Raw genomic sequence first — 15,357 nt, 5'->3', positions numbered from 1 at the left:
GCAACCAAGGGAAAATTAATTTAAAAAAAAACATGAACTTTAAGTCAAGGCAAATAACAAGATTTTTATTTAATCTTTATTTTAAAAATCTATCGTATTATGTCATTGCTCAATTAGTGAACTATATCCTTCCCAATGCCTGCTCATTTAGTCGAATAAACATGCCTCCTTATAATCCTCTCCTTTTCATCGGAGAGGATATTGAAAGGCATGCTTCTTAGCACAATAAAGTGGAAACAAAGCGCTAATATTCAATGCATCTATAATCATGCCTTGTATACCCTCGTCGTCGTTTGTATATATGTACATGTGTCCTTTTTTGTATTTCTAGGTCTAGGTATGTCGGCGAACGAACGTACAACCGCCCATCACTCTGCCCCTTTAACTATATTAAAAGAATATTGTCATCATAGCTATTATCACGTATCCGATCAATAACCACATGAGTGAAAAACGGCTTGGACATGCTTTGGGCGTTATTATGGGAGTAGGTAATTTAAAATCCTCCTCTTCTATAAACATATCTATGCATATATATTGAACAAGGATATGTGGCCGGTCGGCTTTAAGGAAACAAAATTAATATTTTAAACTTTTCGTATAAACAAAGATATTGATTTTTATAAAATTGTATCTTCCTCTTTAAAAAAAAAAGAAACAGTACTCGAAGATAGATGACAAGGTTCCTTCAATTGTCCCAAGAATACTTTCGTATAATACAATTAATTGGAATTTTGTGCCAACGATATGCTTGCGTGCTTCAGCACCAGCTTTAATAGAGAATGCGAATATATGTACAGTACATACATACATACATACGCTCTCTGAAAGTTGGTACTAATTTCCATATCTAATTGGCGGATATTGTCCACATAAATTTCCCTTTTATATTCTTTGACTTTACTCTTGTGCCACAAATTTTCCCGCAGAAATAAAATAGACATGTAATTAATTTATTTTTGTGTGTTACTGTGTTGTTTGTTAGCTTAGGTCCTGCGTCCTGCGTATATTATCGACGTCGTCGTCGCTCGTCGAGAGAACCAGATGGAAAAGCTTTTATTAAGGGAAGACAGGACGTGTGAAGCTTTTTGCTAAGCTGAAAATTGTTTTCTCACAGAAAGGATGATTGTTTTATTTCTATATCCTGTCGTATACAGACCGCATAGAAAAACATATACAGGTCATGTTTAATTTTTGTTATTTGTTAATTTAAAGTACACTATGCTCTAAGTATGTTGAAAAATATAAACTTTACTTTATTATAAACTAGCCGCCGAAAGAAGAACGAAATTTAACTTTTTTTGTAATTTTTGAAAATGAATTCCTTGATTTCCTGAAATCTTCGCTTGGAAATAACATTGTTAATTCTAAATAATGATAGTTTGATTCTTTAAAAAGCTTTAACAGATGTAGCTTTAAGTACCAAACTTAATCAATTGAGATTCCCAACTCTGTGAATTTTAAAGGTGAAGAATCTGCTGAAGTTAATAAGACTCTTGAACTTTTTGTTCAGTATTTTGAATCCGTATACTCTAACGCTCAGGGATATGCTTTCATTCCTTCTGATGATCTGCCCAAAGTGGATATTGGGTCCATACAGCTTAATTCTGCTGATGTATTAGAAGGATTACAAAGTCTCAAACCCAAACCTGGTGTGATTGGCATTTCTGCGATTGTCTTAAAACGATGCTCTAATTCTCTTTGCCTACCTCTGCTTATTATTTTTACCGTTCTTTGTCTTTCGGAATATTTCTGGGCTATTGGAAATTATCTTTCTTGATTCCAATTTTTAAATCGGGCTCTAAAAACAACGTTGAAAACTATAGGGGAATTTGTAAGTTATCTGGCATTCCTAAACTTTTAGAAAGTTTAATAAAAATAAAACTTGATTTTCTTGTGAAGGAACATGTTAGTAGTGACCAACATGGATTTGTTCCTGGAAGATCGACTGTTACTAATTTAGCTTGTTTTTCTTCTTTCGTGGTTGAATCTATTGAAACCCAAAGCCAAGTTGATGCTATTTATACTGACTTCAGCAAAGCCTTCGATTCTGTATGTCACAACACAATGTATTGCTTCGTAAGCTTGAAGTATTCGGGATACACTCAAGTCTACTTCAGGTGATCGGCTTATTCCTAATTGGTAGAATGCAAGTAGTAAAAATAGAGGAATGTACTTCAAGGGCTGTTAGATGTACTTCAGGTGTCCCTCAAGGTAGTCATCTTGGTCCTTTTCTGTTTATTATATTATTATTATTGATTATTTAATATGTGCTGATAACCTCAAACTATTTTTGAAAGTATCAAGCGACTTCGACTGCATTAAACTTCAAATGAATTGATAACTTATCCTGTTGGTGTAAGTCAAACAGCCTTAACCTTAACGTTAAAAAATGCTTTAGTTATTTTTATCTCCAAGAAACATTTTATTTACGAGTTTCCTTATTCTCTAAGATCAAGCCACCTTCAAAGAACTTTTAAAATTAAAGATCTAGGGTTTACATTCGATCGCAAATTTTCTTTTATTCCACATGTTGATGCCATCGTCGCCAAAGCTAACTCAATGTTAGGATTTATAAAAAGAAATTTAACTGATTTTTCCGACCCCTACACTTTTGTTGCGCTCTACACTACTTTAGTAAGATCTATTTTGGAATATGCTGATGTCATCTGGAACCCTCACCAACAACTATTCTCCGATAGAATTCAAAAAATCCAAAATCGTTTTACAAGGTATGTTTTTTATTAAATGCATTGGAATTTCTGTCCAAACTCCCTAGCCAGGCAAAGCCTTCTAGGTCTGCAGATGCTCAAATCTCGAAGAACTATTCATGATATAATTTGTGTGCGTGATATTATGTCCTACCATATTAAATGCCCTACCTTACTGTCTTTAATTTGTATTTATGCTCCAAAAAGACCGTTAAGGGAAAGACACCTTATTTTTCAACCTAGACATATAACAAACTACGAAATGAATGAACCAATTCCAAGGTCAGTTAGGGCGTTCAATGAAATAAATGGACATCTTGATCTTTCATTTACAAGAATAAAATTCAAAAATGATTTATTGTAGGTACTTATTTATAAGAATGTAGTTTCATTATTGTTTAATGCTGTGGAGCTTGTTGCTCGAAGGTGCAATAAATAAATTAACAACAAAACATTATTGTTTTGCTTATTCTATTAACCAAATTAATTCAAATCACAAAATTTAGTAATTAAACTCTGAAAACAGTTTTTGTCTACTATTTTGAGAATTTTTAACTCAAATACAAACAGGGTGTTTTTTTAGCGGTTTAAGAAAGCTCGATGCTTGATGTCTATGGTTTGACAGTTGAGAATGTCGAACTGTGTTGAAATGTCTGTTCAGTAAGATTTGATAATTCACCTTCGATTGATTAACGCCAAAACAATGCTTCCAAACTGTTTTATTTTTGTTTAAATAATTTTTCACAATGTGCGATCATGTAGATGTCTAGTCTCCTAATTTATAGCTTTTTCACACTAAACCCAAAACCGGGTTTTCGGAAAAATGTTTTTGAAAACCCGAAAATCGTTCAAACCGAACATATACGCGTTTTCATGAGACATTTAAATTTGTTTAACACCGGCTGTCAAATTTTGTATTGATGGCAAAATTTGTGATTAAAAGGTTTTGTTCTTTTCAAATCATTTGTGAAAATAAAATGGATTCTAACCAATTCAAATTGATTTTAATGTAACACTAGCTCGTCCAGAAAAGAGTTTCAACTGAAGTTCTGGGGACGGGTGGAATGGGCTCCTCTTAGTTCACTTTAACCGGTACAAACAATTCACTAAAGGGAAGCTAATTGTGTAGAAAATATATCATAGAATCAACAACAAACAAAACTGTTACAATAAAAATTAATTTTATTTAAAACATTTTCTTCTTCTTTCTCAACAAATTCTATCCAAAATACTGAGCTTATGACTATTGCTTCTGTTGGCCAAATGTGCATTCAGAATCGCCATATATTGTGGCCATCGGAGCAACTTAAAGCCGGGGTTGAAAAGATTCTGAGCGATTTCGTGTAGGTCCTTATGGTCGGAGCAGAAAAGGTCTATTCCTAGTTCCAGATTCGTAGCAAAATCACATTCATCTAAAGCGATCACTGAAGCTGTTATGACGGGCTGCAATTTTCCATGAATATCTCTTTGGCTTCTTCCTTTGAGAACTCGCCTAGTTTGTCCAATGCATTGAGGATCTTCTTGATGTTGGCAGGCTGTTCATCAAGTTGCGATTGTCCACTGTTGTAATTTTATTCACTGCAACAACGATTCCCACATTGTGGAATGTTTTGGCGCACGTTTTCCTAGCCCTAGCCTCCAACAGAAATTTCCTTTCATACTTATTCTCCTCCGCGTTTCTCATATCTCCCAAATCCTCCTCCATATTCTGTAAATAAAAAACGAAAAGAAATAATTCTTATTTTGTAAGGAAATTGTATAAATAATATTACTTACCACGACCAAATTTATTTGAAATTGAAATATTTGTTTTGATAGCAGCCATTAGCTGTTTTCTTTGAATTAATTTGGGCGCTGAATGTTTCGAAAGGTTTGTTTGTTTAGTTCAACTTTGAATTGTCATAGTTCTCTAGAGGTTTTATATAAAACTTGTGGTTTACAAAAAATGTATAGCAAAACTTGAGTTTTCGATGTAGGTTTTCGGCGAAAACCGATTATTTCTCGAAAACCGGGTTTTGGACTTGGTTTGAAAAGCCTTTAACTCTATTCCAATAATTGTTTAATTTATTCATGTTTGAAACATTAAACAAATAATTAACTAATTTTTCTCATACAAAATAAGGACTTCTAAGCCACCCTGCATGTACAAATACTACAAATACACCTTTTTCCACATGTCTTGTAGAATTTAAGGTATTGTAGTAATACTGCCTTTAGGCTTGAATACAATTTACTCTTTCTTCCTACAAAAAGAATATAAATTTATTTCCCCACGTGGAATATATCCTATAATAAAAATTATCTATCTAAACAAAAAAACTGACTGAACAGCAATAATGTTGTTTATTTATACAAATTATAAGTCTTTGCAAATCTTGTGTTTACACTTCTGATTTGTTTACACAAAACAAGAACAAAACCGCAATAAACATACTTTGAAATAAGAGCGTTTAAATAAAATATTCGGCCTACAGGTCATTGGATGGAATTTGATAAACAACCCCATGACGTCCTCAGATATCTTTATTAATTAGTTAAATCTAAGAACCTTCTCATTTATTAAATTGTTTTCAAGCATTTTTCAATTGAATAAGAGAGACATACGAGTGTATGTATGTTTGAAACATCTGATTCATTTATTAAGTCCACACACTACAATAAATTATGCCAATAGAATTTTATAGAATTCAAAATCATTTCTAATATTACGTGGTTTATTTATACACACAGAGTAGCAGAGTAATCAATGGTTGTTGATATTGTAGGAAATAGAAGAAGAGTTGAAAATTTATGGGTAGAGCTTTAATAAATTGTTGAAATTGAAGATTTAAGTATTTACCCACTTATAATATTTATTTGCACTTCATCAACGTTTTTTTTTTAATTGAATGAGATTTTTTGTATGCAGTCATATTTCGAACTGCAATGGTTAATCTACTCATTAAACTCAACTACGACATCAAGCTGATTCAAGAATTAAAACCGCTAGACAATTTGAAACTACGTGGGCAAGTTGTCAAGTCCTTAATGGACAGCAGTTATTTTTAAGTATTCCAACAAACTTATATTATTCGTATTAATAAGTTAAAATTAATTTGTGACAGAGAACATCCAAAATTAAATTTTTAAACCTTCTACAAAGTTTTATTTGGGGAATGAATGTTCTGGTCTGGTAAAAAGAAGTTTAATTGCTTCTGGATTTGAAATCCGAAACAAATCACAGTACTCAAAAATGTATATAATGAAACTTCAATCTAGACAGTTCTTTATGTTTCTATCTGATTTCAGTTTATATTTCTAAAATTCCTCGAAATTTTCTCGGTCAGCTTTAGAGAGCAGGAAAATTAAGACTTTGAACTGACCAATCCACAACTTCAATTTTTCTTTTTGAATCGTTGTTTTTTTAAATTTCATGATTAACATAACATTTTACAATTGTGATACAAATATTATGTTTACTTTGTATGCATCATTTCAATAATTGTTCGCAAAAATGTTTTTTTAACAGCAAAACATCCCTGCAAACCACTTTTGAAAAGATGATTACTTATAGTTTGTGCTGTTATTTCGTGGCTTAATTGGGATTAAATGTAATAATCCGACAATGGGATGGTCTGCTTTTTGTCTTGTTTTATGTGTCTCTTCTTTCTTCTTGCGTTTTTCGAAGCTTCTAAAACTTCTAAAAGAGCTTAAAAAACATCGTATAATTAACCGGCAACTCGATGGTTTACTTTACTTTATTTTACCTTACTATACTTTACTTTACATTATTTTAACTTACTATACTTTACTTTACTTTGCTTTACTTTACTTTACTTTACTTTACTTTACTTTACTTTACTTTACTTTACTTTACTTTACTTTACTTTACTTTACTTTACTTTACTTTACTTTACCTTACTTTACTTTACTTTACTTTACTTTACTTTACTTTACTTTACTTTACTTTACTTTACTTTACTTTACTTTACTTTACTTTACTTTACTTTACTTTACTTTACTTTACTTTACTTTACTTTACTTTACTTTACTTTACTTTACTTTACTTTACTTTACTTTACTTTACTTTACTTTACTTTACTTTACTTTACTTTACTTTACTTTACTTTACTTTACTTTACTTTACTTTACTTTACTTTACTTTACTTTACTTTACTTTACTTTACTTTACTTTACTTTACTTTACTTTACGTTACTTTACTTTACTTTACTTTACTTTACTTTACGTTACTTTAGTTTACTTTACTTTAATTAACTTATTGTGATTTTTTCTCAAAAACAAAAAATATTGTTTTCCTGGGTTCAAACCCTGCTTGTGCCGTCTAAAATTTTGTTCACGGGTACTGCCTCTTGCACGGAATTGACAAATCTTCCAAGAGTTTTTTTTTCTTGTCATTAAAAGTGCTTTCTCATATAAGCCGTTCGAATTCGGCTTAAAACTGTACCTCCTCTGCATCCCTGGCAACATTACTCGCACACAGGAATAGTTGAGAGTTGTAAGTCACTAGGCCCTAGGCCCTAGTTCTCACAAACTGTTGCGCCAACTAATTTATTTATTTAATATTAAAAATAATATAACTTAATAGAAGTTGAAATCCAGGAATGAACATTGATTCTGAATTAACAACTTAAAACAACATTAAAGTGCTATTCATTCTTTTCTTTGCACATATGACATTTTTTGATTCTGTTTACCTGCGTGTTTGAAAAATGTTCGAATATAACGCAGATATAATCCAACGCCCAATTATTAGGGGTCGTCAAATTTGGCTTCTTTTAAGGCACTAAAAAATAGTTTCATTACTGTTAATTTTTCGTTTCGTATCAATTACAGGATTATTTTTTAACAAGTCAAGTTTTTTTTGTGTGTAAGTCAAACTAAAGAAATAAAAAAATCCAAATGAATCGTAAAATCCTTTAAGAGCTTACGTATAGCTGCGTATAGCCTATTTAATTACATTATATTGCACCTTCCAACAAGTTGCCTTTTGAAACGCTTCGTACGACATGCATGTAGCATATTTATGTTACTCTACACGCCTTTCGGTATCCTTAAAAGAACAAAGAAAAGCACTAACGTGGTAAATTAATTCACACTATCGACACGCGATGTTATCAGCATTGATGGCTTACATACGACTACAACGACAACGGACGACGGACGTCGACGACTTGTGTTTTTGAATTTATCGGGTCACCAGTCACAGTCAAAGCAACATACATACATTCTTTGAAAACTGAAACCGAAACGTACCTTCAAAACAAAAAAGCAGCTACAGGCTACACACTGGGAACAATTTGCCACACTCCATAGGCGAGTCATATACTCATAATGTTAAACTAATTGCAAAAATTACATGTTAAAAACGTGATTGAACAATTGCATGCAAATAATAAGAAGCTGCGAGGAGCAATTTTCGAACCAAGTATATGTTTGTCATATGTAGGCCTCCTGTGTTGATTTCATGCCACAAGCAACTGTGCACCCACATTATTTGATTATTTATAAATTCATTGAAATACTTTATATAGGTAGTATATGTATGTATGGCCCCTTGAGGGTGGTTTATTCGTCCCAAAAATAAATCAATATGTAAATGGGGGCTCCCTTTGAAGCGATATTATTATTAGCGTCCTCGTATAGATTTCGCAGAATTTAATCACATGAAAGTGATACCGACCGGATGATGTTGACGATGATGATGATGATGGTGATATTCATAACAGAATTATTTTTTCTATTTTTAGGTTGGAGCACTCGAAGCTACATGGGTTGTGTCTGATTATATCGCTACACCGGGCTCGAATGAACTTAGTGTTGTGAAGGGTCAACAAGTGGAAGTTATTGAAATAGCTCCGGCAACTGATCCAGACTTTTGTCTTGTAAGACTTAATCCTCAAAATAATGACGATCCTGTTCATGAAGGACTTGTACCTGTATCAATACTCAAACCTCCTCCAGGTTTACAAAAAGGCACCCCCAACAAAAAGGAGACCGATTCCATTCAAGAACAAAGTATGTATTTTCTCACATTAAATAAAAATAAAAATAACAATAATTAAAAAAAAAAACATATTTATTCACAGATAACGTCCGCGGAAAACCTGATCCACTAACATCATCAACCAAGAGGCGTGGATTTAGCGGGTAAGTTAGTTGCATTGCATAATTTTTGTTTCTACAATAATAGCAACGAGAAGATAAATAATCTTCGTTTTTTTTCTCTCTTGTTGTTCATTTACCTACCTGCCTTACGTCAGAACAAGTCATAGAAAAAATTGCGAATAGAATTAAACTTTTAACATGACATGCTGGGTATACGAATACGACACTATACAAAACCAGTCCGTCGATGAATTTTGAAACAATCAAACCTACTCATTATTAATTAAATTATATTTGCAAAAGGTATTTAGTTGTTTGGGTTGGCTTAGATCAATAACGGTTTTAAACTTACTTCTTTCAAAGAAATACCTTACTTAATTTATACAACAAGCTGATTTGGTAAATGACATATTGAAATATATTTTGTTAGAAGCTTTTTGCATATGAAGTCTAAATGTCATTAAATATATAATCGTGTTCCATTTACTTTACATTTTTTTTAATCGAAGCTGTAAAGTAAAATAACTGACTCAATTTAATTATATTTTTTTCGACTCAAACCATCAATAAATGTTGCATAAGATCGGAAAATTAATTTAGCTGTGTCGTGTAAAACACCTGGTGCAATCCATCACAAATATTTTAAACATATCTTTGAACTATTTATTAAGGTTTGTCACCCTCTAAAGATTATTGGAGAAGTTAAATACACTAAATTTTGTTCGCTGTAAAAATAGTCACATTTAGTCTGGAATTCAATAAATTAATTGCTGGAAAATATTTAGACAGAAAATATCGGTTTCCTTCTAAATACTTCGGCGTTTTCAAATTTGTTAATGTTTTAATTTCCTATTTTTTCTTTTAGCATCCATCTTTCGCCCATTTTTTTAAAAGTCTCCTTAATTGTTGTTGACTCGATTTTTTTGACTTGACAGAAACAAAACACTGTATTTTTTGTTAATTCCTTTTATTGGTACAACTGATCTAGCGTTTCTTCTTAAAATTCTTAGTATTCTGTGCCCTTAGGTTTAATTAGGAATACAGGGTTATAAAGATTTGTTTAAATGTCTCCTTAATTGTTGTTGACTCGATCTTTTCGACTTGACAGAAACAAAACACTATTATTTTTGTCAATTCCTTCTATTGATACATTTGTTCTAGCGTTTCTTCTTAAAATTCTTATTATTCTGTGCTCTTAGGTTTAATTAGGAATACAAGGTTATAAAGTGTGGTTTATGCGAAATTTCTTTAACTTAAATTCTGGAGAGACTTTTTGGACATCTTAAATTGTCATTCTGTTAAAAAGAAACCAGTCTAGGACAATATTATTATCAACGGATGGCATAGATGAGACCCTGAAAAAAGCCCACCATCGAAGAAGTTAAAAACTATCAAAACAAGTATATTATGATATGTCTCAAAAAAAAAGAAAGATGATTTTTTTTTAAATCTTATACCACCAGTTCCTATCCAAATAATTTCTTACTTTAAATGTCTTAAAATCAAAACAGCCTTAAACGAACAAATTTCACTTAAATAGCCAAAAACTTATTTTCTGGATGAAATAAATTCCTATAGAACTTTTTATCGCCGTTTAACCTCAAGGACAATGTGTGTTTTTTAAATTTAAGAGCACATTTGATAAGCGAACATTAAATATGGGATTCCTAGTTTTATAAATAGGACATAGTGGATAAAATAAAAATATGCTGGCATTGAAAACTTATTTTTAGAAATAGTGAAGATACAAATTTTCCTGGTTTCACTTACGATTTATAGTTTGTATTTTATGAGTTCCCCCTTTTTTACTTGTTTATTGTTTTGAGTAGCTGGACTTCAGTTTGTTTTTTATTTTTTCTTTGTTCTTTTTTTCAATCTATCTTATCGACTATGTGCTTGTTCATTTATATTTGCTTTAGGGGAAGATTATTGGTTTCTTGCAAATAAAATATATGATTAAAATTAAACTTAGCATCAAGCTGACGTTTTTGTCACACACCAACCGGCCGTCTGTGGATCTGTTCATTAAATATAGTTCTCATATAGTTGTGCAAAATTGTTTTAATTTGTTCCTTGCCAAATTTGTTCTAATTGGAACGACCGACCGCGACGGTGTAAAGTATGATAAATAACTAAAGCCTTGAACCATAAAAGCAAGTTCATGCTATCACATTGTACATTTAATTTGTTGATAGTTTTATAAACGGCGTTCGGCACTTTCGTTTCTGTATCTTAGCTGACTCATGCTTATTTATGTGTGTTTAAGGAAGGGTGTTAATTTTCTATAAGAATCAAACTTTTTTGATACTTGTTTACTCGATGAGCAACGGTCGAGCGTTTTAAGTACAAACATATATTTTTTCTCTTTATTTAAAAAAATACAAACAAACATAAATATGTGTATGTATTTGATAAAATTGGAGTAGACTGTCAGCTGATAGATTTGATTGTTTTTTTTTTTAACTCGTTCGACTGTGATGATGATTTCATAAAAACAACCCTGCGAACTTTTTAGCTATTTACAATTATTGTTAATTTGAAGTAACAACACATACAAAAAAATATGATTTCTTTATTAATTTTGTGTCCCCTTTTCGGTTAACATAAGTTTAAAACCAACTACAATTTAAAAATCAGTGCTTCCAATACTTTTTAATATTTGGCTTAATCGCCAATATGAGTATTTATACTCTTATGCGTTTGATTTCCTATTGGTAAAATAAATAAGCATATTTGTGTAAAATTATTTAATTTTTTTAAACGTTTAAAAAATTAAGTTTTAAGTGAAGCATATCATATTTTTATTACAGAATTATTCGAAACTTTTATGTTCTGTTTGTTTTTTTATTACGAGTAATTTTCTTTAAACAAAATATTGGAAATATTCGACATTGAAAAATAATAAAAACCGCCTTTGTATAATTCATTTGAGCTTTTATGCGTGTTGCTTCTTTTTTCACAACATTTCGCTGAACTCTTCCACTTTGCTTCGAACACTCATATTTTGAACAGTTTGTGAAAACGTGTGTCTCGAAATATTAACTTGAGAAAAAACAAACAAAAAAAAATATTAAAACAGCAACAACACCTCATAGTCGTAGAAAATTTCTTCTGCTAGAGTGGTATTTTTAAAATAATGTGGACTTGACATGTATCAAAAAAAGTGAAACAAAAAAAGAAATATTTAAACAGCAATGAGGAATATTGAAAATCAATAATATGACAGAAAATGGGCAATTCAAAAGGAGTTTCTTCACGTTAGTGTAAGTACCTCGTCAAAAAATTTGTCAAACTACCTAAACCCTAAAAAAAATGTTTCAAGTCAACTCGTTGTTTCGTTCAAAGAAAATTTGAAAAGGTGAATTTTTTTTGCTAAGTGAATGAAGTGTATAAACAAAACACATTTTTTTCTGACGAAAACGAATTCAAAGTTAACTACTTATTCCGATTTTAATTAAATTATCCTAAATAATTTGCATTTATTGCAAACTTATTTTTTCTATATTTAATTTATTTAACGCAAAAGCATGCGTTAAATTAATGTGACATTTACATCGCAATGTGCCAACATCAGCACCTCGAACATTCATAGGAACTGTGAAAATTTTGTATTAAATATTTCCAAAAATAAAATTAAAAAAACAAAAAGAAAAAGAAAATATCAAAACGACGACGGCCGACAACGACGACAACTCGACGATTGTCACCTCGCTCTTTTACAAAGCAGTACCAGTACCAGTGCTACTATTTTGCTACAACCCTAAATGCAATTATTTATAAAATAATATCTAAAAAATCTCCTCTTCATATCATGCTGATTGTCAAAAAGAGATATAAAAAAATTATAAGAATAATAATAATAATTTTTAGACAGCGTCCTTGCCCCCCACTTTCCGCATTCCTCCCTCACCTGTAATTATGTTTGTTTATTGTGCGTCCATCCATGTACAAATAAAATCTTCCATATACTCGTTCAACGTATGTACACATACTCTCTACTCATGCGACGACGACGACGTCGGGCGTTCAACATTGCTTTCATTTTTATTTATTTTCTTGACGAGACGGCGAACTGGGAACCGAACCAAACTGACAAACCACAGCCTACAGCTACGTCTATAGGAATATGGTTGCCACTGTAATAATTTTATCTTTCTGTTTTTATTTGATGCGATTTATGTCGGAAATAGTACAAATTAAATTCAGTGCATTTGGGGGATGTTGTTTTGTATGGATTATTTTTTCCGTCTTGAAAGATATATAGGTTAATCTAATATTTCTTGGTTTTGTGACTCGATTCAGTTTTAAGTAAACAAGCAATTACTGTCTGTAAACGCAACGAATTGGGTACTTAGTGTGATGCTATTGGGTATTCCATTTTTTTGTTCAACCGTTTAAATTTTAATTCTTGACTTCTTAAGATTTATGTTCATGAAATTATGAAATCCTATAGTTACCATAAATTGGCAACCGTCTTACACGTTTGTTCTCTTAAAGTTTATAAACCAAATGCTAAAAAGAGTATCGTTCATCAGTTCAATTCCTTACTGGTTGACTTATTTGGAAATTGTTCAGAAAAAAAAAGATTTAACAAGTATTGTAGATAAACCATGACAAAAAAAATAACAAATAGTAAGACAATCAATTTGGACGGCGGAAAGTTGTATGCAAATTTTGTGATCGTCGTCGTTGTTGTCGACGAGGACGGCCGCGGCATACAGGGAATGTGAGTTTAATACCACTTATTGTCCATAATAAAAGATGACAGTAGAAGAAGATTTTTTTTCCACATAGCTCTCATGTAACTTATCCAGCCTATTGAAATTTTAAGTGTTTGGGTTGGATCGTCTTGTTTTATTTTTATTTCTCTACGATGTATATACATTATACCCAAATAGAGTTCATTGTTGATAAATAAGTGAAAGCAATCGCACACACAAAGTGTAGATGGAAAAAATATGAACAAGGAATTTGTTTCATAGTTTAAAAATATACCTATAAAGTTTAAGTTTAAATCAATATACAAAAAACACCTTTCTCAAAATCAAAATGCTTTTCAGGAGAAAATGGTTACCACAGCCATTAAGGAAGCTTTCACAAGGCAAAGTAGATAAACCACCGATGGAGAAGACTCTTACAAAGAAGGCTTCAGAAAGAAACCTCAAAGTAAGTTGTTTATTTTTTTCTATTTTGATCAAATTAATTCAATACATTTAATTTATTTTTAACTTTAGCTGTCTACAAAGCATGCAGAACACGGGGATGAATTAACGTCTTCAATAGCGGGTTCAATAACGCCCACAAGTGCCCAACAGTATATGTCGCAAGTGAATAACTCACAACAACCAGATTATGAACCCGAGGAAGAAGTTGGTTTGGAACTACCTCCGCCAATGAAACCTATTCAGGACGCTTGTCTCATATCGAATGGACCACCCGCCTTTAAGGATATGAAAGAAAATCCAGTTAATTTAGTAAGTATTCATATTAAGTTTAAAATAACAACAAGTTTTAGTCAATCTAATAAGTACAAATTAAGTTGACAAATGAAACGGAATTTGTTTTTTGCTCTCCGAAGTTTTTACATTTGACAAAACTGATATTTCTGGCCAAGCATACCTCTGAGACAAAAACTGTTTTTATGTTTAAAGAACCCTCGAGCATTTACCTTTTAAAAACTCAGTCAGACTGTAACAAACAAAACAAAAACATATTTTTCCAAAAGCATTGGAAGTTATTTTTTGTTGTTTCAATTTTATTAATTCTTCACGAGTTTTTTTTTGTTTTCGATACATTTTTAGTAATTTGTCATGATTTAAGTAATTTTATATTATTTAGATTGTATTTGACTTGAAATTGATAAACATAACAAAAAGCTTTAAACAATAAATTAATGAATTGCAATATTTGTTTGAGTTCCAAAATTCATCAACAAGGTTTTCATTGTTAGTTTAAGACATCATATTTCAACTTAAGTTATTTGCCATTCAATTTTACCTGGAAAGCAAAGGATTCTATTTGTTTCTTATTTTAAATAAATAAAAGAAAAACTTAAGTGTCCACAGCTACGAGGGATTACAATAATTTGTATTTTGTTTAAACTCTTGGGAACTATACGAACAAAAAAAAAGTATGTTAAACGGCCTCATTTCATATCGATGTTACTTTGCCATACCTTTTTTGCCATTAATTTAACTGATACACATTATAAAGATAACCAAAAGCACATACGTTGAAAACTAAACCACCCATACATAACAATAGTGAAGTAATTATTTAACTAATTGGGTAAAAAATACATTCAATGAAAGATAAAAACAATAATTCGTGTTCAACATTCGTACAAACCCCAAAATGTTTTAGCATTGTGCTAATTTTATTTGTAATTTTAATTCTAGGCTGGAACATTCAAGAAAATGGAAGGCAACGCAGCAGCGGACTTATCTGAAATAGAGCAAATTGTAAAGGAGAAAACTGTAAGTTTTGTTTGTAATTTATTTTATAGCTACAGTTACCATTATTAATTTTTTTTTAAATTTT

General features: G+C 31.2%; 1 protein-coding gene across 1 annotated transcript in view; it reads left to right on the top strand.

The window, feature by feature from the left end:
- Window positions 1-15,357, top strand: part of LOC129948231 (triple functional domain protein) — a 38,136-nt gene that overhangs the window by 19,618 nt on the left and 3,161 nt on the right. The window contains exons 8-12 of the mRNA XM_056059147.1: window positions 8,460-8,727; window positions 8,799-8,859; window positions 13,878-13,983; window positions 14,052-14,291; window positions 15,216-15,293. Of these exons, the coding sequence (XP_055915122.1) occupies window positions 8,460-8,727; window positions 8,799-8,859; window positions 13,878-13,983; window positions 14,052-14,291; window positions 15,216-15,293 (753 nt within the window). The remainder of the gene's footprint in view (window positions 1-8,459; window positions 8,728-8,798; window positions 8,860-13,877; window positions 13,984-14,051; window positions 14,292-15,215; window positions 15,294-15,357) is intronic.

Source organism: Eupeodes corollae, chromosome 2, assembly GCF_945859685.1.
Source record: "Eupeodes corollae chromosome 2, idEupCoro1.1, whole genome shotgun sequence".
Taxonomy (NCBI): domain Eukaryota; kingdom Metazoa; phylum Arthropoda; class Insecta; order Diptera; family Syrphidae; genus Eupeodes; species Eupeodes corollae.
This window is presented reverse-complemented; position numbering and strand designations above follow the sequence as displayed.